Here is a 25099-nt window from a genome sequence, read left to right on the forward strand (position 1 = left end):
TGAATGATCACATGTGAAATAAACGGAAGCCACAGCGGCCGGTTCTCCATCAGACAACAGTTTAGTTTAGTTACTTTATAATATTAATACATTTTATTTCCAGGCACCTTTCAAAACACCCAAGGACACGTATGAAGTGAGACGTGGTTTAACATTTACAGCACTAAAAGCATTAAAATAATACAAGACACTGAGTCAAACAGTCGATTTATTCAAAACCAAACTGAAACAATTAGTCAGTGAATTCATTAGCTGACAAAAAAAAGTCTGAATCTTTCATGAACGTTTCAGTCAAGACAAATATCAGCGTCTTCCTGTCGTTATCACTATTATATTTTATTTTATTATATTTTGGATTTATTCAACAAAAACTAAAACTAATTATTATAATAAAATCTTCAACATTAAAGTCACTTCATTTATTATCAGAATAGAAGCTGATGAACACGTTTAGGTTAAAGACTTTTTATTCCTGAACTTCATGCTCTCAGCTCGGTTTTTATCTGGATCAGACTCTGATCTGTGGCAGCAGGACGACGCCAAGGAAACAGGTTCATCATGAAGACGAAAGGTCAGAGGTCAAATAAAACCAACTGAACGTCTGAATGTGCCAGAGACAAAATAAATGCACCAAACCTATTGGGAATGTGAAGACAGCTCTGGGACCAAACAGTCACCAGTTCAGGTGTGTTTACTCTCTGACCTCAGACTCACATACAGGTAATAAATAAACCTTAAACACTTATATCCTCAGACTCAGAGGAAAAGCAGCAACATCCAGATGAGTCCTGTGAAGTTGTTCCAGTGTGAGATTAACATCCTCACACAAACTGTTTAATATCTGAGAATAATGTCAGAAAATAAAAAGGATTCATCCAAAAAACAACGAGCAGGACAGAAGCGACGCTGCAGGAACAAACAGGCGAAGATGTGACGAGCAGCAGCTTCCTCGGCCCCACATGAATCCGCTCTGACATAAACAAAGGCGCTTAATTAATGGAAAGTGGCGGTGGCTCGGCTCGGCACGCCTGATAACGAGCGAGGTTGCATAGGAACGGAGGAAACCGAGTGTCCCGAGGGTGAAAGTAGCTCAAAACATGGATGGAAGTGCGAGCGCTCAGGGCTGACCTCCGTCTGCGCCATCCCACAGAAACACTGTGCGCACAGGCGATAGAGCCACAGTCTGAGTCCGAGGATACGAGACACTTTCAGTTACAAACTCCACAAACGTGTTCTTTCCCTCGACCTGGGCTGGATGTTGTCTTTACTGGGGAGTTTTACTGAATATACATCGATCTAATCTCTGTTAATTCTCTAAAAACGGACCAGGACGCAGCGTCAAACTACTCAAAGTTGCATTGTGAATATTTTCACAGTGGAAACAAATAAAAACGGACAGAAGCAGGTCGGTGTTCTGGGCTGAGCCAAGCAATCACAGAAAAGAAGCGCATGTACTCACATGTGAAACTCCTGCGTTGAAAATTGCGGGTTTTTAATCTCGCTTCGGGTCAAACCATCACCGCTGCGCCGCGTCCCGCTCACTGCTGCCGGATCCCATCCGGAGACGAGGCGCGAAGTGGCGGATCCATGAGCGGAGGCGAAAGAAAAGTGTTTGTAGAAAAAAGATAAAAAAAATCAGGGAGGAAGATGAAGGAGGTGAAGCTTGTTTCTGTTTTGTTTTTTTGTTCGTTTTTGTTTTTTAATCCCAGCAGAAAAGAAGTGGTGATAAAATAAATGAGGAGAGGAAAGAGCGCACTGGAGTGTCCCCCTCTGAGCCGACTGTAGCGCGTCAGTCCAGCCGGGGAGTGGGAAGTGCGCACCGGGCTCTCACTCCGTCTGCTCCGCTTCCTCGCGCATCTTCCCCAACTCCAGGTGCTTTTTAATCCTCCGGGAGCAGCTCCACCTTTTCTCTGGTTCCACTTTTAATCCAGAAACAGCAGCTCCTTCGCTTCAAGATGTGGAAATGGATTTTTGTCTCATCCTCAATCAAGTGTGATACTTAACAAGAGCGCGCGTCTCCAGATAAAAGTCTCCAGCTGTTGCTTTTGTTGTTTTCTTCAGTAGAAATGACAGGAGGAAGTTGAGCCGTCAGATGGAGTGTTTGCTGCGTCTCGGTGAGTGTGTGTGTGCGATGGCAGCGCTGACCGGTCGGACTCCCATCATCCCCGCCGCTTGATCGCCCCCTGGACGCGGAAACAGCCACAGAGAGGGAGAAAGAGAGAGAGAGTTGGAAAGAGGGAGTGGAGTATCGCGAGGTTACGCCCCAACTCCCGTTTGCCCCTCTCAGTGGTGACCGAGGACGCGCAATCAAGCGTAAAGTGCTGAGACTGGGACGCGCATAAACTTGTTCGTGCGCTCAGACGCAGCAGCTGAGATGAACTGAGCTGTTTACGGCCAAAAGTATGTGGACAGTGGGATCAGAGTCCAGTATGTGACCAAACTGTTCTTCCGGCCTGGTTTTAAATGTGCGTAAATGTGCACAACACACATTTACGCACATTTAAAATGAACATGAAATTAAATTCGCAACCATGTGCAGAACACACATTTACGCACATGGTTGCGAATTTAATTTCATGCAGTTCCAATTTTTAATATTCAGTTATTTTATTATTCTGGTAAATACTGTGGGCACCGATTTGTTTTTATATTTTAGTTTTTATTTTATTATTTGTATGGTCCATCTACTGGTGTCCAGATACTTTTGGTGATCCGGTAGATTTTTAGTAATGTCTGGGGTTAAATAAACACCTCTTTACTGCCATGAAAGGTTCCATTTCCAACCAGGCCACGTTTCAAACCGACATTTAATTAATATTAAATATTAAAATAGTCAAAGTGGCGGCTTCAGTCTGTCGTTGTGTTAAGAGACGAGTCTTAACACGTTCAGCAGCACAGATGATGAACTCTTAAACCCAAATGTTAAGGTTTCGTCACACGATCCTTCAGAATTAATTTTTGGGACCGAGAGGTCGCGGGTTCGACCCCCACTCCGCCCAACGCCGAGCCGCCTTGACCAAGCTGTTAGCTGCTATATTCACTAGAGAGTTAAAAGCTGAGAAACAGTTTATTTCCCCAACCAGGGAAAAACAAAGCAGAAAATAGAAAATAAAAAAGCACAACTCTCAACGTGCTGCTGTTTGCAGAGAGACGTGAACCAGAGTCGCCCCCTAGTGTCTGATGTTGGTTACTGACACTGGTTCAATGTGAACCCGCTGCCATTAGAACTTTAAACCAGACTTTTAAATTAGCTTTAAATTAGTTTAATCAGTTCGCCGCCTGCAGCAGGTCAGGATCAGGACTCGCTGTACAACACCAGCATAGACTCGGCTTCGATTTAGTTTTTACAGCGGTTTTCTGAACTTATAAATCTATACATTTTGTAGAAACCACCACCTCACTGTCTTGTCCAATACATTTTATAGTCTTAGCAATAACTTAATATTTATTACCCTTCTACATACATTGATTATTTTCATTTTCCATGATTACACAGTAGAACATCTCGATCACGGACCAAACAGGAGGCTCAGAGTTAAATGTTCACTATCATAAGGGCATCAGTGAGGATGCTGCAGGAGTCAAAGACTTATAGGCTCAAATGGGTGTTTATTTGTCAAATAAGGATTTCAATCATCAATCCGACACTTGAAGAAAGAAAACACACATGGGTGATCAAATCTGAAAGAAAGCAAAATGAAGTCAACACTCAGAATTCTGTATTATTAGTGAAATTAGGTTTAAATGTCTATAGTAGAGAAATAAAACTCCATGTGAAACATGAACAAAACGAAGGCATGAATGAACAAAGACGCTCTTACCTCATGCAAAGGGAGGAAAGGAGGAGTGAGGAGGAGAACAGCCTTTAAATAAGGAGTGAACAGGTGAACTCAATCAGGTGAATGAGGGAGTGATAGAAGGTGAAAACAGGAGCCAATAGGTGAGAAGGAGAAAAGTGAAAGGAAGTGAGGTCAAGGAAATGATAGAGGTGAAGACAGAAATGTCAGAATAAAGAGAAATTAGGATTTTTCTTACATCTATCCTTTATAAAAGAAATAAAAAAAAACAGCTGAATCTGTAGAGAAAAACACAAAAAATGACAAAATGAGCAAATGAACAGAATGTAGAAGAAATAGAAACATATATTATAGAATAATCAGGTGCAATAATGTGAATGACGTCCTGTCGCGTTCACTGTGGGAGTGGATGCATGTTTAAGTTTTATCGTATGGATTTAAGAAAGATTAGGTTACACACCAGACTCAGTTCTGTTTTCATTCAATTTAAGAAAGTATTTCAAAGTTAATCAGCTGTCTTAAAATAGTGTGTGTGTGTGTGTGTGTGTGTGTGTGTGTGTGTGTGTTTTACTGATTTATCTCAGTGCATATGTAAACAGTTGTGTGGTATCTTTGTGTTTTAGACCAATGTGTCAGAAAATTCTTCCTTAAAATCACTTTTATTCTTCTATAAACAGATACTGAAACACTGATGTTTGTTTTCTGACCAATAAAAAAAGTCTGAATGATCATATGAGGCCCTGATGTCAGAGACTTGATGAGATCTGATTTTAACAGATTCCTTCCATCCTGAACCTGTCGTCTCTCCGTCTGGTTTCCGTCATGATTTCATTTGGATCGTCCTCCATTCAATTCATCCCAAACCATCTGGTATCAGTAATTTCTGTGCTGTGGTTTAACCTGAGCTGTTCCACAGGTTCAGTAGTTTAGTTCCTACATCACCTCCAGTGACTGAAGTATCCAAGGTATCGATGTTTGGGTTTGAGAATCCATTGTGGAGCATAAAGACCTGGTATCAGACTTTATCGATGGTTCATCACTACTGTCCGTCCTCTGAAGGAGACCTGCACTGTATCAAGAAGGTGGTCATAATGTTATGGCCTGAGAAGCAGGAAATGAAATACTGTCTCGTGGGTAAATGCTAAATGTTAAACCTGCAGCGCCCCCCTCTGGATAAAGGAGAGAGTCACGGGTTCAGATCTCCTGTATCAGCAGAACTCAGAGAAGTGACCCATCAGGAAACGAATGAATGAACGAATGAATGAACGAATGAATGAATGAATGAATGAATGAATGAATGAATGAATGAACGAATGAATGAATGAATGAATGAATGAATGAAGATGACACACGCCTGATTTAAGAAACATGACTTTTATTGGTGTCGCTATAACGGATCAGAAACAGCAACATGAACATTGTTTTTTACAGTATTGAACGTTTTCTGTAAATATCCACGTTGTCGTATATTAACAGGTATTAATTAATAATATTCATTATTATTCATGAAACGATGCCACGAATATATGCACAGGTATAAACAGGCAGTGGATACACACAATAACATGAACATGATAACAAAACCTTAGAAAATACAGTAAAAACAGGATCTATTGATGTTCAGGTTAAAATCACCACATCTACAATAAACGGATCAGTTTATGATTCACTTTGAACCCAGAAACATTAGATTCTGGTGCGACGTGGCTCAGTCTGTGCTTCATATTTCTGTTTTTATAAAACAAAGAATGATGATGATGATGAAGTTTTAGACATGAACATACTTTATAAAAGCAGGATTTCCCCCTTTATCAAACGACCAAATACAGTTCAACACTCTATTAACTCTTGTTCATCTGACTCTATAGTAAATTATTAGCTCACAGAATTACTGACGTGAATGACACAAAAATAAAAACGGCAATAAAAAAAATCAGATATATTAATAATTAATTGTTCCAGTAAAGCAATCATTACAGCACTGGCTCTGACTAACTAAAGGTTCAATATGTCCTCATCGAAGCCGGACTCTGACTCGCTGGGTGGGATTTAGCGCCGCCTTGTGGTGAGTTTGCAGATAGCGACCAGTGGAATATTCCTCCCCCTCCACAAACATGGAAACACGCAGCAGCTCCTCTCTAAATACCTTTTTACCAAAAGATCTCTCTAGACACATAAGAGCTGATGAATAAAAATAACATAATGCTACATTAGGCTCAAAATAAACATTCAAATTCTACAATGAGAGAGATGAACTGTAGTTAAAATGTGGCTTCACTAACGCACAAGTCTTCTCTTTATTTTTATTATTATGCTATTCATTTATCATTGATTCTTTTCCTCGTTCAGACACTTATTTTTTGCATATTTGCACATGCACCTGCTGCAGATTACTGATGATTCAGAGTTGTGTGTCTAATGAATGATTGTTTTATGAATGAGTGGTAGCTGTAAACTGAATTGGCCTCGTGGGATAAATAAAGTTTTCTGACGTCATTTAAAGTCTCTGTCACAGAGAATTATAATAAAAAAGAGATAGTGCTTTGCTCTTTGCTACGAGTCAGATGATCAGCTTCACGGCAGCTTGTTTGATAACAGCTTTAGCCACATGAAGGAGTCTGGACGTCCAACATGCTGGAGAGACGCCTCAGCCCAGACACACAATCCCAGCCAGAGGCTTCAAAGACTCACTACACGTTTAGTGATGTGTCTCAGCCGGAGGGTTCTGGGTTCCATGTTCTCCCTGTGCTGGTCTCCCAGTTTCATCCCACCATCCAAAGACCCTTAGAGACAGGAAACACTGGATGTGAAATAAACCACAGGATGTGATTTGATGAGTGACAGGTAAACTTACCTCAAGGTTCAGGGTGGAATCTAGAAATCGGGAGTGTATCCTCTGCTGTTCGTCCTCACACACGAGAGTCTGAAATTAGATTTAAAAGCTCAGGACAAATAAACTACTACTGTACTGAACTGTTAATAATCGAACACAGAAAGGAAAAACACATAAATGTTCAGTATGAAGCTGAAGGCAGCCGCTCATTAGCTTAGCTTAGCTTAGCTTAGCTTAGCTTAGCACTCAGACTGGGAACCAAGGTGAACATCTACCCCAGCTCTCTTCCATCTACTCCTTCTACTGGCATTGGTGGGCGACGTGTGTTGACCCTTCAAAATAAAATGTCATTCAATACCTGAGTTTCCTCTTCAGACACAGGCACAGTCACTGTTTTAGACGCTGCTTTTATTTTGAAATTTCTAGTGTTTTTATTGTGTATATTGCTGTTTTTCTATTGAATATATTATTGTGTATATTATTGTGTTTATTTGTGTTGTTGTGGTTGTTTTGTTGTTGCTGTGGTTGTTGTTGAGGTTGTTGTTGTGGTTGTTTTGTTGTAGTGGTTGTTGCTGCGGTTGTTGTTGTGGTTGTTGTATAGGTTGTTGTTGTGGTTGTTTTGTTGTTGCTGTGGTTGTGGTTGTTGCTGTGGCTGTTGTTGTGGTTGTTGTGGTTGTTGTTGTGGTTGTTTTGTTGTTGTTGTGGTTGTTGTTGTTGTTGTGGTTGTTGTTGTGGTTGTTGTTGTGGTTGTTGTTGTTGTTGTGGTTGTTGTTGTGGTTGTTGTTGTGGTTGTTGTTGTGGTTGTTTTGTTGTTGCTGTGGTTGTGGTTGTTGCTGTGGTTGTTGTTGTGGTTGTTTTGTTGTTGCTGTGGTTGTTGCTGTGGTTGTTGTTGTGGTTGTTGTTGTGGTTGTTGTTGTGGTTGTTGTGGTTGTTTCTGTGGTTGTTGTTGACGTTGTCGTTGTAGTTCTTGTTTTGAAACTTCAAACCGTCTCAACCCTTTATAACCACATAGAACCATATATGGTAACTTGGTGTCATGGTTCCGCTCTGTGAACCAGAAACATCTGGTTTTCATTCAGCCAATCAGAGAGTCCACCCAGACCCAAAGGCTGTCTGAGGCTTTACACTTCTGCCAGTCTTTTGGCTAAGCTAATGTGAGCTAAGCTAAGCTAACCCAGCCTTACTCATGCTGTTTTCCACAGAAGGAATCTTACTTGCTGACTGCAGGTTGTGAGTTGAAGGTGAAATCTTGGCAAAGACTGATCTTCATCTGTGGCTGAGTGGCTGGAAACTCTGGAGGGTTCGTCGGCCGGTTGGTTCTGAAACAAACATCAGAGAAAACGTCAGCTAAGAGGTAAAGCTCAGTCTACTCTGTTAATATTAGCGATGATGATAATAACCATTGAAACCATCACTGAAATACTTGGAAATACTGAGTGTTCAGGTTCCTGGTCCTTAAACTAATGCAAACATTAGAAACATCAGGACACTTGTTCTTCTTCATGGTTCCTGATAAACCAGTTCAGAGGGGGGACCTTGTAGACCACATTAGACCCTGATTGGACCTGAGGATGTTTCCTGGATCTTCTCTGATTGGCTCAATGAAAACCACATGACACTAAACCAGGACATGAAGTTTCCACATGTGGTTCCTGGCTGAATATTAAACGTGACAACAATGAATGAATCTGTGCTCACTCTTCAGGCCTGGGGTCGGTCCGGTGCCTGGTGAAGGTCTCATCCATCGGGTTTCTGAGCTCGTATCCGTCACAGGGCGTCATAGTTACATCTGCACCAAGACAAACGCGAGACAAACACAAGACACGACATTAGTGTGAGTACAGCAGCACGCTGTGAAAACAGATCGACACACTGGTGATGGATGTGGACGGGACCCAGACGCCGCCTCACACATGTCTGAAGCTTTGTACTTTCTGCCCGGCCATGTCTGAGACCATGTCTGAGGCCATGTCTGAGACCATGTCTGAGACCTTTTCTGAGACCAAGTCTGAGGCCATGTCTGAGACCATGTCTGAGACCATGTCTGAGACCTTTTCTGAGACCATGTCTGAGGCCATGTCTGAGACCATGTCTGAGACCTTTATGGGGGGAGGCCTTGAGCCGTCCCCTTTCATTTTGCTTTTTGCTGCAGCTCAGATGGTGTAGCTCCCATGTAGCCGTTAGCTCGGAGGCTAATCGTACTGAAACAACGTACAGTCATTAGACTGGAGGGAAACCATGAACCATTTTCAGATCAGTTACACAACCAGGCGTCTACTAGAAACACTACAACTATAATATTATACAGCTTTTCTTAATATTTGTTAAAGAAATAAACTGGTCATTTCTTTTTCTTTACGTTGGCCTGTGTGAGTTTAGTATTTTATACTGTTAACATCGTTTTTTGAGCCTGTACGTTAAACCGTAAACGTCTCACTGACTGTTGTGTTTGTCCTATTTAATTTCACTGTTTTCTTAACTTGCTGCTTTTGAAGCATCTGAAGTATGATCTTATCTTATCTCAATGTCAGAACACTGTAAAAAATAAATGACCAACACGCTTCGATGCAATGGGACAAGAACAAACAGCCACACTTTTCTTTTTTTTGTTTGCTCTGTTTTTTGTGGTGTTTAGTTATTATTGTTAATATTATTATTATTATCATTAGTTTATTGAATTGGGACGATGCACATTATGTCATGTCATTCAGGAAATGAATGTGTGAATATGCTGAATATATTATTCAGGAACATTAATGGACTAAGAACCCTGAGATTATGCATCAAGTTAAGAAAAGTATCTGGGCTCTGTGAGTACATGTCTGGTTTGTTTTTAACCAGGGTCTGAAGATATTTTTAGGTTAGTGCCATTAATCCGTTTCAGATGTGTGGTGTTGACTTATTCCAGGAATGTGTTCCTCTTACAGATAAAATCATTTCAGAGAATTCAGTGCTGCACCTCGGTACATTACTCTTCTAATTTTATTACATTATTCTCAGTAGCTTATTGTTTTTATTTTATGTCTTGTTGTGGAGCTTCTGTCTTTGCATCAGAGTTTTTATCCAATCGTATCTGGATATTGTGAGGAATCTGTCCTGACTCTAAATAGATTCTGAAGTTGATCTGGTATTTATTCCTCATTAAACCGTATTAAGGCTTAAAATACGGAGCATTCAGGTGGTTCACGTCTTTGACCATTTGAATTAGGGAGGAAATAAGACGAAGAAACCAGAGAAACTACACTGAGCTTCAACCATCTTTATCTTTATTCTTCTTTGGGTTTATGGATTTTAATACTTACATCATTGATTTTTTTTAGTGTATTTTATCGTCTTTGTGTTTTATACATTGATATTTATAGTTGCATGATACATAAATAAATAAATAAATACATTTACAATAATGTTATTTACAATTAGTAATGTTTTTTCAAACGAGCAAATGCAAATCAGGTAAATTTCCCTCAAAATAATCAGTTTTAAGCTGTTTATTTGTGCTTCCTGCAGGATCGGTCCTAGAGTTAAACAGGTGTCTGTGTTGTGTGTCTGGAGTCTCGGAGGGAGAAGAGCATCGACACTGAACAGGTTCAGAAAATAAAACTGACTGAAAGCGACTGTGAGCTCCAGATGAGAAATCATTACCTGCTTTCCTCAGACTCCAGGTTCAGATCAGTGCAGATTTCACACATGTATAAGTTTAGATCCGTTGGACTGAGATTAATCCTCCGTTAGAACGCGCTGCAGATCAACCTTCCTCTGGTTAACGCTGAACTTTGTCCTGGTGCACATAAAAATATAAAAGTGAATCCAGATGACGTTTGTGTCCTTGGTGCAGGAGTCACCAGTCACACATTAACCAGTGAACTGCACACACAGCAAATGATCTGCTGCACAGACGTTCTCAGGCTAAACCCGTGTCAGATTCCTCGCTTGTTTACACTGGCAGCAGGTACAAAAAGCTCATTGGCTGAATGAAAACGTCAGATTTCTTTTTAAGCCTCAGCTGTGGTGCAGCTTCTTTAGACTTTCTGTGAATGTGCATCAGACAGATGAAACCTTTAGATTTAATCTTTTGGTTGAGTATTTTCATTTCATGTTGCTTTTTATTTAAGAAAGTAAAATATTGTTGCAGCATCACATTTATTTAAGGGAAAAGAAAAAAACACTGGAACAAACACCTTGAGTTTTACTGTGGCAATAAATCGGCTTCTTCAGAGCCTCATTAGGACGTTTTCATTTTAAACTTCTCCCACGTTTCTCTTAAAGAAGTGGACAAAGTCATAAACAGATTCGAGCAAAGTCCAGGATGTAATAAAACTTAGAGGAGTTTGACCTGGAGCTCCAGCATTTCCCTGCAGATTCACATTCAGGCACAAAACGTTCAAGTAGAGGAGATTTTTAAGGGTCAAATAACAAAAACTAAAGAGGCTTATGCAAATAACTATCAAAAAATAAAAAAATGTATTAGTTTTCCTAAGGAAGGGTTGAAGTCTCATCTACAAACAGACTGACCAGCTCTCACCCTGCTCATCCTGCAGCCTGGACTCCACCAGGTGTTTGAGTCCGCGGCTTCGGTTCCTTTTCGACTGGAAGAACTGGAAACATTTCTGATCCAGCGCCAGAGCCACTGAAACGTTGGAATGAGGAACTCAAAGCTCAAAACTTCCCTTTTGCCTCATGACCTGAAACACAGGTCAGATAGATAGATAGATAGATAGATAGACAGACAGACAGACAGACAGACAGATAGATAGATAGATAGATAGATAGATAGATAGATAGATAGATAGATAGATAGATAGATAGATAGATAGATAGATAGATAGATAGATTGGACAGGTGTGGACGATTAGCCTTAACTTAAATTTAAACCTGTTTGTGTCGATGCCAGTATAAAGTTTGTGTGTTCGTCAGTGACTTTAGGTGCGTTTATGCTCAGCGAACTGCAAATACATGTTTATATCCAAGCAGGATGAATGAACATGGACTATGAAGCTGATTCTTCACAGAGCCGCGCTGAGCTGACGTTTGATGACGTCACTGACACAGGTGTCAAACATGAAACGTGGCCCGTCAGAGGTTCTCATCTTTCATATATTTATTGTCCTAATTTGAGCGGTTTGGTTTGATATTTGCATCCGCAGCCAAGAACTGACTCCGGTGACGCAATGAACAGTTCAGAGCAGGTTTTGACGCACGGAAACCTGAGCTCTACATTGTTTTCGTTGGCCTGTCACGAACTGAAATGTCGTCAGTAAGTAAATGAGGGGAAAGAAACAGGTGTGACAGGGTGAGTTCATCGTTCAGATGTTCTACAAATACAAACCAAACAAAACAAGAAAAAGAAAGTTGATAAAATATTTCTACGTTTCATTTAACCTAAACTCTGTTTGTTTCCTGCCATCCAGGGACGGCTGCTCTTCCTGGGTCCAGAAAGGACATGAAATATTACATAAATGGAAACGTTTAAGCAAACACACACTGGAGATGGGAAATGACAAACTATTGTAACAGAAACTTAAAATGATCATATTTTGAGGAAGATCTTCACACAGACATTTAGAAGAGCTTATAACACAGTTTTACCTTTAAATAAACTAAAAGCACAGTTTGCGTCTGCTAATGTATTGAAGGGGTCAAATTATTGTACTTTATGGGGATTATTGGAGAGTAAATGACAACAGAGAAATTTCCAAAGGTTCCAAAAATAATAGTAATACACATGCTCTAGTAGTTCTGAGTATTATTATTCCATTTATCTTTATTTGCTTGTCAGATCTAATGATCTGTCTGCACAAATCATTGACAGCACTGATCACATCTGAACATTTATTCGCGTCTTGCTGGACCAAAATCTCTGAGGAATGTTTCGACACCTTGTTGACACCAAGAATTAAGGAGCAGGGTGTACCTAATAAAGTGGCCGGTGAGTATGTGTGTGTGTATTTCTACTCTCATTGTCCGACTGGAACACTTCACTTTACTTCACTTCTATAGCGTCAAATAACCAACGACACTTGAGTTTGCATCAACATTATACAGAATAAACTTCATAATATGACAGAAGCCGTTCCTATTTAATCCTTTTTGACCTAAATAGCCTCCGGGCACCAGGAGACCTCTACTTGCACTGACTTCACTTTAAGGAGCTGCTTTTGAATCCTTTCAGAACAAGACTCCAGAAAGACGCAGCCTTTATTTGCACAAACTGCAGTGTTACTCAAAGACCAGTTTTCAGCCAGTTTAAAGCAGATTCAGGAGTTTTCTCCAAGTCCTCCCGGTTAAAGTCTTCCAGTGCATTAGCCAGCGAGCTCTTCTAAACAGGTTTTCTGCTGGTTGCTTCTTTCCAGGCTTTTATTTCATGTACACAGCACAGTGTGACTGCTTCTCTGCACCGTCTGTTCCTACTTTTATATAGCACTTTCCAAACTGACTTCACAAAAAGCTTAATAACAAACGCAGCTTTAGCAATGGGCACATCCAAGAAAAAAACGACACAGTCAAAAACTTTAAGTAGGGATTTAAAGGGATTCACAGAGTCCGCTGACATGATTTCCTCTGTGACATCATATCACAGCATCTTAATGCAAACGTCCCAGAGAAATAAATAAGATGTGGTTTATTTCCTCCTGTCCGAGGGTCTCAAGGTGCAGGCCTGTGTGGTGCTAAAACGTCTGAGATATACGTAACTGATAAGATGTTAAAATCAATTCTGAAACGTTCAGAGTCCCTTCTCCTGAATCTGGGTAAAAGTCTGACATGTTATTTAAGACTTCACCGAAACTTGACACGTTTAATACAAAGCTGACTCTTTGTTTGTGACTGAAAAGACATCGGAGACACTTTTCTGCTTGGTTTCCTCTGAACAGTACAATGGAAGTGTGGGACTAGTCTGAGAGTGTTACCTTTTCTGAACCAGGAAGTGACCTCATACCACAGCAGTGAAGACATCAAGCTCAGTATTTGATCATTTGCACATGTACACAAACTGATTCCTCTGTGTGTTGTTGTCACCGTTTGGCTGATTTCATGCCTGGAGAGATGAGCAGAGATTAAGATCTGGATGAAAACACATGAGTTTAGATCCTGTCTGAGCCGATACGATGCAGGATAAACCACAGAGGAAGTCGCTGTAGATGCACATGAAAAAGAAGGTGAACCGCTGAACCAACTTAAATGAACTGATTCTGTTAATTCATTTATTAAACTTTGATTTAAAAGCCGACCATCTTAAGTCAGATGTAATTAAACTGTTCGATATCTTTTAAATCAACTGTTTGCTTTGCTGCAGCTCAATTTTAAGGGTTTTCAGTTTTAATTCTCCAGTTTTTTCAACGTAACTATTTTTATGCACAATATTAGTCACTTATGACCCAAAGCATGTTTGTTTTTAGAGAAAGTAATTCATGATCCAGATGCATCGTGTCATTTTCGCTGAAATGTATTTTGAATGATTTCAGCTGTTTCATATGAGCCGCCTGAGACACATTTTAGTGTTTAATGAGACGTTTTATAGTTGAACATAGAAGCACTTCAGTTCACCATGTGTTGTTATACTTCAGTATATTTTTTATCGGGTGAAATGTACTCGACATTAGTGCTGGTGTTCCTGCTCATAACATTAGTGTAGTAGGCTTAACCACCTGAGACAAGACAAAACTTTGTTAAAACCGAAGGTGCTGAGGGACATTTAAAGAGCAAACAACAGTAGGAAAAAGGTGTTGCATTACTTATGAACCAACAGGACCGACTTCCTCTGGCTTTCTGTGGTGGACCAGTAGCTTCCTCAGTGAGTTGGTTCTGCAGACACTTAAAGCCCTGAGTCTCCTGAGAAACAGACACAACTTATACTTTGTTTAGCTCTCTGCCTCCACCTTCTGGATGTCTGTCATTTTCTTCTCTCTCTGGAGATTGTTGAGTGTTTTGTGCCAAACACTAATTGAACTCTCTGCATCCTGTGCTTGTTCCTGACGCTCACATGTTTTCTGAGGATTCATCTAGAAGTTAAGCCAGATAAGATAAAATAATATTTGTCACATGCTCAGTTCTAAATAATACAATATACAGTGAAATGTATCTTTGTACCTGCAGCCAGTGATAAATAAAAAGGTTTAACCTGATGTGCTGAATTTATTTCTAGCAAAGTGAATATATGTGAGCGTAATGTGTAAATCAGCTATATTGACCAAGGGTACACACACAGGCTGTTTATTCTCTTTTCGTTTAACCCATTCTTGTGAGTCAGATGCCATATGAACAAAAATTGAATATTGTTAGTTACAGTTTGACGAGATGAAATTAAAAGTTGACAAAAAAGCGTAACTATGAAAGATAAAAATGACTAATTTGTGACCAGGACTGACTAAATAGAAAATGACATCATTACGTCATCATTACCACAGAGTTTCTAATCAATGACAGAGGCGAAGGTGTCATTCAATGTCCTATTTTGTCAGGGATTTTATAATAATAATAATAATAATCTGTATCAATAAAGTTTATTAAAACTCCTCTCCTTCACTTTTGCCACGTTTTTGCTCCTTTCCAAAGAGAGACATGGAACCCGGAAGTTGAGTCACAATCTGATTGGTGAATGATCTAGATGTCCCGCCCCTAAACACGCCTATTCCCTGATTCCGTGATTCCGATTGGCTGAGTGCAGAGGCAATCACGGTTACTATGGACTTTGGCTTTACTGGTATCCAAGAGGGGACGTGATTTTTGGTAGCTTCATCGCGGAGAGCAGAAACTGGACAGGAGCGGTGGCTTTGTGCCCGTTGTAGTTCCAACTAGAAACACGTTAGCTTGCTAATTCTTTCTCACTTCAGTGGAACACCAACAATGACGCAGAGAAAAAATTCAAAAGCCCACTCCAAAAAAGGTTAGTGTCGTTTTCTTGGTGGATGCCCGGAGTCGGGGACGCGCCTGTCTCTGTACGCAATCCCATTTGATTTTTCGCAGTTTAAAGTTGTTTTCCGTGTCGGTAACGTTCCACACTTCATAGAACTAAACTGAAACGGTATAACGGGTAGTTAAGAGGCAGTTTTCAATACGGCTAACACGCCGACACACTGTTCAACACACACTGCAGCTTGCTCAGCTGGTTCACCCATAGTTCCCACGGTCTTCTTCGGGAAAAAGCGCGTCCTGCTCTGCTGTCTAGACGCAGCGTTAACCTCCATTCAAACTTAATATGCCCACACAGCAGTTATAGTTTTAGCATATACATATCCCGAACTGATAAATGGGTTCTGTGTTTTCATGCACATGTCGTAGTTATACATTTCTAAGGCCTTTACTCTTCTTATGCGCGCAAGGATTCTTAAGTAGCAGAATTTTGAATGGAGTCTGGTGCAAGAAAAGAGAGCTAGTTTAGCCTTTTGTACCAGCTCCCAAACAGTCCTGGATGTCATACTCTGTTTATTTTAACTGAACAGATAAGTCTTAGTAGGAGGATGCTTTGTGAAACCAGTGTGCTATCAGGGCTAATATGTATATGGCCTTGTGAATGACGCCAAGCCATCTTAGCTCCTACCAATGATAGCCTGCTAACAGCAGCTAACAGCTTATTTCTTCTTATTTATTGGTATTATTGGGGGATTATTTATGTGTTTTAATGAGGTGCAAAACTAACTGAGATAAACCCACTTTAAGCATATTATTCACACATTCATAAGACATTCATAACTTATTTCATGGTCTTATGAATTGCTTTAATGAGCAATAATTAGTGCAACATATGTCTGTGATTGTAAGTATTTATTCTGTAGAGTTTAGTGAGTTTATCATGCTTAGTTTGCATTCACGTGATGTTGAAGTATTTGCAAGATCTTGATCAAACTACTGACGATCACAATTTAGTTAATGTTTGTGTGTTTGCTGTAGCAGGAGTAGTAGTTAAATCTGTCCCAATAATCTTCTCAGTGTCTGCTATTTACATCTAACAATGGATGTTCTGGGCATCCAGAAATAAAGGAACATTAGCATCTGGCCTTCACAGTGTCTGTGTAAAGGAGGAAGCCTAAACTCTGACCTGCCTTTGTTTAGTCAGGGAATTCAAATAAGAACAGGAGACTCGTGTTCTGCAAACACAATGACAGCTTGTTGAGATTCATATTGTGTTTAAGCCCCTCCGACCTGCTTTCCACTGCAGCTTCAATTGTCACGTACTTCTTGCGAAATGTTTTCCATTTAAACTTGTTGTGTTGCCAAGGTCGGATAAAATAAGCTCGTCAAATCCTAGCAAGTGGTTGTGAAAAGACTTGTTGAAACAACAATCTAAACAAACAGATGCGAACAACATAGAAAACAGTCCGTGTGTTTGGTGTGTGGTCAAAGCCCAGAAACATCTGTGGTTTCGAGCCAGGATCACAATACAGATCGTCTGTTTGTCTTCAGCTCCTGTGGGTCAATGAGCTGATGGATAGTTTATATATATTATATATATATATATTTATATATGGTTTATACTTCTGTGTTAAGTTGACGCAGACCCTAACATGCACCTCCCCAAAAATGTAACTATGCGTCATGGCAACGCAGACCACAAGAGACTGGACCACGTGTTAGGAGCTTGTTTCCGCCTTAGTTTTCCCAGCTGCTTCTCCATCTCTGCAGCTTTTTGTAATGATTCTTTTTATCAATAAATAATCGGTAACTGAGGAGGTTTGGAGACACAGACAGACAGAGTTTCAGTTGTCATTGGTGAAAGTGAAGCGGGAAGTAGTGTTTGGGTTTCGTTGTTGCAGGTTGAGCCAGACTGATGAGGTACATGTAGAAATGGCTCGTGCTGGTCGGTGTAGGCTACGTATGTAGTTTACAGGTTTATACGTCCTGCAGTGCTATATAAATGCCTTGAGTCTGACAGGCTGGTCATTCGTTTGGATGCCTGCAATAAAACGTGTCTGGTCCTTTTTCATAGTGAAGCCTCATGTTTTCTGGCTGATATCGTGTTTTAAACCAGTTCTAGTCACAGCTTTAGTCCAGTGTCCTGCATCCGTTGGCTGAAAAATGCATAAATGTAAAGAATGTGGTGATAAAACTAATAATAAGTTGCTTGCTTATCAAATAGGAAATGGTCTCCTCTAGTAGCACATGGCGCCATGTGAAGGAGCGTCACCACAGGTCTTATCAGCAGAGAAGATCCTCCAGATACCTGACCTCCAAACACTTCCTGTGACTTTAATCTGATGCTTGGTTTGTGTGTCTTTGTTGTGTCCTTATCTGTGTCAGTGTGAAACAAATTGTGATTAATAGAGTATTTTCTTTTTAATAAATTTCTGCCTCATGTGGTTGAAGATTGTTGTAGATTTAATCACTGCAAATAATTCTAGTAAAAAAACTCATGAGCCGGTTCAAGTTTGATTTACAATTTGTGTAACTTAAATAACCTAAATTTAGTTTAACATTATAGTGATAATATTAGTGAATATCAAGACTTTAAAGACTTAAAAATTTAAATATGGAACAAGTTTCCACCAGGTTATATTCAGACCAGGAAAGCGTTTCTGTGGACGCAGCCATCTTGTTTTTTAGACTTCTATAACTGGAACGCAGACAACATCATTTCCAGCTCCGTCTTCTGAGCTCAGAGGTAAATGGAGACACTTTAAAGTGGTTCCTGCATTAAGTTTTAAACAAAAGTTTAAAAGGGGAAGTTGAGTTTATTGTTGAATGGTCCATGAAAGGATTCATCAACTCAAAAAACAAAGTGTAGATTAATTGAAAAAAATAATGTGAACAATGGAGTGCAGGACTATGAATGTCTTCCAGGACGGTCCCAGAGTGTCAAGGTTATTTGTTGGGCTATTCTGTCCTCTCTGGCATGTGACGCCCCCCCTCTCTGGCGTGTTTGTCGGCTCTAATAATAGTGTGGATCAGGTTCTGGAGGCCAGTTGAATGCAGCCCGTCACAATCACTATAGGAGGAGGAGGAGGAGCCTCTTTCTCTTGTGGCAGCTCAGTCAGGAGCTGCAGTCGGTAGTCGTCCTCCTGCAGTAGTTTGTTTCCTGGTGATCGGTGGTTTTTGACTTTTCTAACTCTGGGATTGTTGTATCTCTCCATCACCTCATCCATTCACTTTTTAAGCTGCTTATTTGCATGTTCTTAAAGTGCACTGAAATCTTTTTATAAATAGTTTTGGGTCCATCGTTGACTTGTCCATGCAGCGCTATCACCACTATGGCCCAGCAAACTCCTCCTCCTCCTCCTCGTCTTCTGTGCCTCCTGTAGAGGAGATCCAGGCCTACAGCGAAGAGGAGGTGTATGAGGAGGAAATGCAGACTGTGGTGCAGGAGACAGGTAGGACTGATGGACCAATGAGGTTTGGTTTGCTTCACATTAGGCTTTGCTCTTATCTGGACCGGTTTGGCTCGTTTAGGGGAAGTAAATAAGAAGGAAGTCCCACAGCAACAGGAGGAAGTTCAGTCTGTAGAGCAGGAGGCAGGTAAGAAGCAGCTCTTGAGCCTGGCCTGGCATGGTTTAACCAATCCTAGCAAAGCCTTAGTCTTTGTTTTACCAGCATAGTTTGGTTTGGTCTGGATTGATTTGACCTTGTACGATGTGTAGCATGCTTTCAGACGTCAGAGCTATGTCATGGCTTATTATGCAGGTACTGCAGTGACCTGAGAGAGGGGAGGAGCTGGGGGTTTGTTTGACGTGTTACATTAACTAATGACAGCGAATCTTACATTATAGACAGTTTTGTTCAACACTAAAGTCAACCAGAGCGCACACATTATTCATGTCCCATGTTGCAGGCGTGTTATGTTTATGAAGAGGTTCACAGCAGCTTCTTATCCTCCAGCTCCTTCATAGAACATGAATCTTAAGATCTGCAACAAAGCTGAAAACATGTTCACCAGTTTAACCCAAAATCAGAAATAAGAATTCATTTAATGCTGAAACACTACCCTGGGTTTAGTAGTTTATGTCTTCGGGGTTGGTGCATCGTAGGCCTTTGCTAACATTGTTGTGGTTCCTCATCTGAGTTGATTCTAAATTTATATGTAAACTAATCCTCTTATCGTTAGTGGACCACAGATGTTTCGGAGTGAAATAACAGCAGGTGTATGGACGGCGTAAGTTCTTCTTCCATTTAAAAAGAAAACACCATCACGGTTAACGCTTCACGTCTGCTATCAGCACGGTTGGTTCAGGGGCAGGAACCAAAGTGGTGGATGGTGTTTTCTTGGGGTCAACATCTGGGGAATGATTTTCAGACCTTCTTAAGACCCTGTAAAGACCTAACGTCCAGCCCAGTCGCCCTGATGGCAGGTGAGCAGCAGAGTTCATACCTGGAAGCTTCCATACGCACCTTAATCGTTGGTGATAAAGGTAAAGCCCTTTATTGCGTCTCTCTGCCTCACGTTTCCCGTCCCTCTCTGCACCTTTAAAGGCTAAATAAATAATAAAGGCTAAAATGCTGTAAAAATATATTTAAAAAAATTAAATAAATAAAGGCTCTGGTGATAATTGAGGAAATAACTTAATTCCTTTGATTAACCTATTAATAATTGATAGGTTGGTAGGTTAGTGGGTAGGTGGGTAGGTTGGTAGGTTAGTGGGTAGGTGGGTAGGTGGGTAGGTTAGTGGGTAGGTTGGTAGGTTAGTGGGTAGGTGGGTAGGTGGGTAGGTTGGTAGGTTGGTAGGTTGGTGGGTTAGTGGGTAGGTGGGTAGGTTGGTGGGTTAGTGGGTAGGTGGGTAGGTGGGTAGGTTGGTAGGTTGGTAGGTTGGTGGGTTAGTGGGTAGGTGGGTAGGTTGGTGGGTTAGTGGGTAGGTGGGTAGGTTGGTGGGTAGGTGGGTAGGTGGGTGGGTCGGTGGGTGGTTCGGTCCTGAGAGTTTAATACAGGACCAGGCTATTTGTGGATTCTCTCTTAATTAGACTCGTTTATGGTACGAAAAGCAGACGGCTGTTGTCATTAACTGCAGCCTTTTCTATCCTGAAGCAGCTGTTGACTCTCTCTCTGCCAGGGTCATATTTACTCTGCGTCTCTGCTCTTATCCTGGGTCGGCCTGCCCTCCCAGCTGCAGCCATTTTGTTTTTTTTTTAGATTATATCTAAAGTTGGTTGTTTCCTGTGTTGTTGCGTGTCTCCCCCAAACTCTTGAGAGTTTCTGTGTCTGAGTGGTTGAAGTTTTAAAAGCACATCAGCAGTATCGGTGTGATTTTTCTCAACTTCCTGCTCATGTTCATTATCATTATCAGGCGATATGCCAAACAAATTCTGATCAGTGGATTATTTTTTTGGCCTGTAACATGAACAACATACATTAGCAACATCCCGATGCCAGACAGAGCTGCATCTGGTAGCTCTTCCTAGCCTCTCACAGTTTATAATACTAGCTCTACCAAGCCTGCTACAGTATAGTAGCTCTTCCTAGCCCCCTAGCTAATAGTAGCTCTTCCTATCACCCTAGCTAATAGTAGCTCTTCCTATCCCTGTAGCTAATAGTAGCTCTTCCTATCCCTGTAGCTAATAGTAGCTCTTCCTATTCCCCTAGCTAATAGTAGCTCTTCCTAGCCCCCTAGCTAATAGTAGCTCTTCCTATCACCCTAGCTAATAGTAGCTCTTCCTATCACCCTAGCTAATAGTAGCTCTTCCTAGCCCCGTAGCCTCCATCCCTGAAAAGCTGTTATTCTTTGACACATAATTGTGTTTATTTGATGTGTCTGTGCCTTTTTATGTGTGTTCATGCATCCATGGCTCTTGTTTTTTGTGACATAATCTGGTGTGTCTGATTTCACCTTTTTTATTCCCGTGTTTCGTCTACACAATAACTCACACCTCTCAGTGTCCCTCTGCAACAGGACACTTCAGACATGGATCCTGTCAACAGGTTCATCACTGCTCTAAATCAGGCAGCAGCAGAGTTTAGGTCCGTCGCTGCCTGACATTTTGATGCCCTTCGAAATGTTAATGCCAACGTTTTCTTCTCCTCAGAGGGGAAGACGGCACCGGTGGAAAGCAAGAATGGAAAGAGGACAGAGGGAGGAGGAGGAGGAGGAGGAGGAGGAGGTGGAGATGCAGGAGGAGGTTCCAAATACTCCATGTTTACCTGGTTTGTGGTGCTGGCTCTGCTGGGCGTCTGGAGCTCTGTGGCCGTGGTCTACTTCGACATCGTGGACTACGACACTGTCATCGGTAAGTGTGATGGAGCCTGACGTCCCTAAATATTATATTGTGACTTTATCGAGTTTTAAATAAAGTAGATGATATGTATGACCTGAATCTTTACCAGAACCTCTGATAAAGACGCACGAGTTAGTCATGATGTCAGGATGTGGGATGATGCTTGGTTCTCAGACGTGCTGACCTAGTCTTTGGTTCCCATCCATCCACTTGATTTGTTTCTCACACACAAACACAGAGCGAAACAAAATGTCAGACTTTTGGGTTTCATACAGGAAGCTGCCTACGTTTTCATGTGGTCTCCTCTACTTCTTCAAAGTGCACTAAGAATACAGTGAAATATTAGTGGGGCTGAATGGTGAAATCATGATCTAGGAGAATACAAGGAAGATAAGAAAAACCTTGACTTGCTTAATGCGAACTTCCACCTCGTACGGCGCATGTCACAGAGAAGACATGCATGTTTGCAGACTTTGTGGCTACGTCTTTCACTCGTTGGTCAGATGGAAGCAGCTGATACAAACTGCTGAGCTGCTAGTGACTTCCTCTTAAGAAAACTGTCATCTTTTTACTCTGGCTTCACAGTGTTTGAGATGTAACCGACCTCCAGTCCTTCTGTAATTACTATGTCTGCACTAATCCAATTATTCACCTTTCTTCCATCTCTGCATGCAGCCAGAGCTAAGGAGTTTCGTATGAACTTTTCTGAAGTTTTACAAGGTATGGTGTCCAGATTCAAGCATCCAGTAATGTGACTCCATCATCCTCCATCATCCTCAGAGCTCAGGGCCTGTTCAGACCTCTCATTAATGTTTCTCTGGATGCAGATAAACCCTGAAATATTTTAACAGCTGTCTCTAATGTCTTTGGCTTCACACGTTAGATCGGACGTTATTTAGACCTGCACTAAACTCAGATCATAACTCCAAGCCTGGTAGCTTCCATCCGCACTGTAATCTCTGGTGTTAAAGGGGAAGAAAGACATTATTGAATTAGGAAATGACATGAGAAGACGAGGTGTGATAAAAGTTGAAGATTAAAAGGAAACCAGACAAGACACCAGAAACTAACTGAGAGCTGTCTAATAATAGAGCTTCCTGTCAAGTTAAGTGCCCAATCATGTTAAAAAAAATATTTCTCCATTCGTTGACATTGTTGAAGTGCAGATGTTTGCATCTTTGTGCCACAAATAATTTTTGTGGCGAAAAAGATCCATGAATAAGTCAGTGAACATAATGTATCTTGCATGAATCCACCTATAAAAGCCTGTTGTGAGAAGATACGTTGCAGGAGACCGAGACATAGAAACCAAAATGAAAGTGCTTGTTTCATCGTGGTTTCCTAAAGTCAGAGTTTGCAACAGGAAGATGAACTATGCATCAACTTAATGTGAAGTCTTTGTTTGTGACCACAAGAGTTTGCTTGAGTAACACACCATCCCATAACCCGTACACAGTATTCATGTTCTGCTCACCTCTTCACACCCTTCCAAGCTGTTTTAAATCATAATAACAAGTCTTGGTTCATTTAGTGAACATGTCAGTGCTCAGAAGGAACAGAAGAGTCTGACAGCGTCATATTTTCTGGTTGCGTTGATTCAGATTTTGTGGTTATGTGACACTTCTGTTTCTGTCTGACAGACACCACTACATACTTCCTGTTCTTACCATGTCACTGTTTGTGCTGAAGTTTGTCCTGCACTTTGCATTAATGTTCAAGCTTTTTTCCCAAAGCTTATTATTGTTTCTTTCTATATTTGAAATAAAATTAACGTGACTAAATGTGGTGACCAGGAACATAAATGGTGACATTGATCATTTGAGTTATTTTTTTTTTTTTTTTGAGGCTCAAACCCAGTGTTCCCTAAAGGAAACATCGTCCATCATGTTGGTTCCTGCTACTAAACTCCCCCTGGTGGTAACGCGCGTGGAGCGCACGATGAACCCAGATGGAGCGACCGTGTTGTTGGCGGCACTTTCATCACAACCAGAAGAAGAGATAGCTCCATAAATACACTACAGATATAGAGAAAAGGGTCACCTGCGATCATGCACTAGGAATCACTAGGAACCGTCACCACCACGGTGAGTTTTGTGATGGTCAGGAAAATGGAGGTTTCAGGCTGTGGTTACCACATAACCCTCGTGTATATTTCCTGCTCCAAAGAAAACACTGCAAATGACACCACTGCTCCATCTGGGTTCAACTGAGGCTCCAAGTCCAACATCAGGGTTTGGTGGTAAGAACCAAAGTCTCCTTCAGGTCAACTGCATCAGTCACTTTAGTTCAACCAGTCACCACGTGTCACCTGTTTGTTCCTACCACTACTACAGCTCACATAGAGCCACAGGCAGTAGCGTACGTATGGCAAACACATGTCCATATTAATTAAGGTTCATAGACTGGAAGCAGGCTGTTATGTGCACGTGTTGAGCCCTCCTCTAATTCCTCTCTCAGGTAAACTCACGGCTTACGACTCCGATGGTGACGGAGACTTTGACGTGGAAGATGCTAAAGTTCTGCTCGGCAAGTCCTCTTTGATTATTCCTACTTAGAGTTTGTTTTTCCCTGTAGTATCTGACTGATGTGGTTTACTGTCGTGTGCCTTAGTTTCAAACTTCATGCTTCCAGCAGCAAGTGAGTGAGCTCAGTTAAATCCATGCGTCAGCGGATCAAACTAACGCCAGCGCCTGTGATGCCTGGTTTGACAATCTGCAGGTTTACTCCATTTATGCTGTTGGACATGAGGGCAATGGAAGATACGAAAGGTTTTGCCTTATTTTAGGCCATTAACCACTAATTTAACTCTCCATGTTAACATTGCAGTTGTACAATTTAAAATAAATGTGCTACTCGTTGGCTTCTAATCTCTTTCCAGCTGATATTTGGTGTCTAGTTGATGCTGGGGGAGTGTTGCTTCATGACGTTGACGTTGCTTAAAATTAGGGATGTTTTTAAAATGAGCAGAATGAATGTGTACCAGTCTTTCAGTACCAGCGCTGGGTTGGACACTGAGGAGGTGGAGACGCGTTGTCCATGTTTATACGGCCTGTAGGTGACACTAGTTCACACTTCATGTCTTCATGCTCTGTTTCCTTCTCATCACTGAAACATTCTTAGTTTTTCGTCAGTGCACTGGAGCAAGTCGACTACACTCGTACACTGGTTTGGGGGTAGTTCTGTGCTTGGACGAAGAAATGAATGTGGGAGCATATACCTGGTTTTAGAGGCGTTAGAGGCTTTACAGGTTTTACAGTTGTGGACGTAAAACTACACTGAGACGTAGAACTACACAGAATTTTCACTTCTTTTTGTTGAGAAATGTCCAGTTGTTTTCTAG

The 25099-nt window shown here is 41.1% G+C and overlaps 2 protein-coding genes and 1 long non-coding RNA gene across 11 annotated transcripts in view; 1 reads left to right on the plus strand and 2 right to left on the minus strand.

Moving 5' to 3' along the window:
• LOC124995754 (sodium channel protein type 4 subunit alpha-like) overlaps positions 1-2329 on the minus strand; it is a 195046-nt gene extending 192717 nt beyond the window's left edge. For 2 of the 3 annotated variants that reach the window (XM_047568404.1, XM_047568402.1), the window contains exon 1: positions 1460-2328. The gene's annotated coding sequence lies outside the window, so the exon portion shown is untranslated. Of the gene's footprint in view, positions 1-1459 lie in introns of all 3 variants that reach the window. The other variant, XM_047568403.1, reaches the window with a different exon arrangement.
• A 2823-nt stretch (positions 2330-5152) lies between these two features.
• LOC124995762 lies at positions 5153-10481 on the minus strand. The gene is made up of 5 exons (XR_007110750.1): positions 10273-10481; positions 8329-8419; positions 7845-7949; positions 6652-6720; positions 5153-6580 (listed from the first exon to the last, which is right to left on the minus strand). It is a non-coding gene; the product is annotated as an uncharacterized LOC124995762 (long non-coding RNA).
• A 4840-nt stretch (positions 10482-15321) lies between these two features.
• Positions 15322-25099, plus strand: part of unm_hu7910 (un-named hu7910) — a 34821-nt gene continuing 25043 nt past the window's right edge. For 3 of the 7 annotated variants that reach the window (XM_047568061.1, XM_047568064.1, XM_047568062.1), the window contains exons 1-5: positions 18558-18929; positions 19009-19074; positions 21571-21771; positions 22435-22479; positions 24217-24285. In XM_047568061.1, the coding sequence (XP_047424017.1) occupies positions 18791-18929; positions 19009-19074; positions 21571-21771; positions 22435-22479; positions 24217-24285 (520 nt within the window). In that variant the 5' untranslated portion in view covers positions 18558-18790. Of the gene's footprint in view, positions 15512-18557; positions 18930-19008; positions 19075-21570; positions 21772-22434; positions 22480-24216; positions 24286-25099 lie in introns of those variants that run through there. The other 4 variants (XM_047568067.1, XM_047568063.1, XM_047568065.1 and 1 more) reach the window with 4 other exon arrangements.

Source organism: Mugil cephalus, chromosome 18 (assembly GCF_022458985.1).
Source record: "Mugil cephalus isolate CIBA_MC_2020 chromosome 18, CIBA_Mcephalus_1.1, whole genome shotgun sequence".
Lineage (NCBI taxonomy): Eukaryota > Metazoa > Chordata > Actinopteri > Mugiliformes > Mugilidae > Mugil > Mugil cephalus.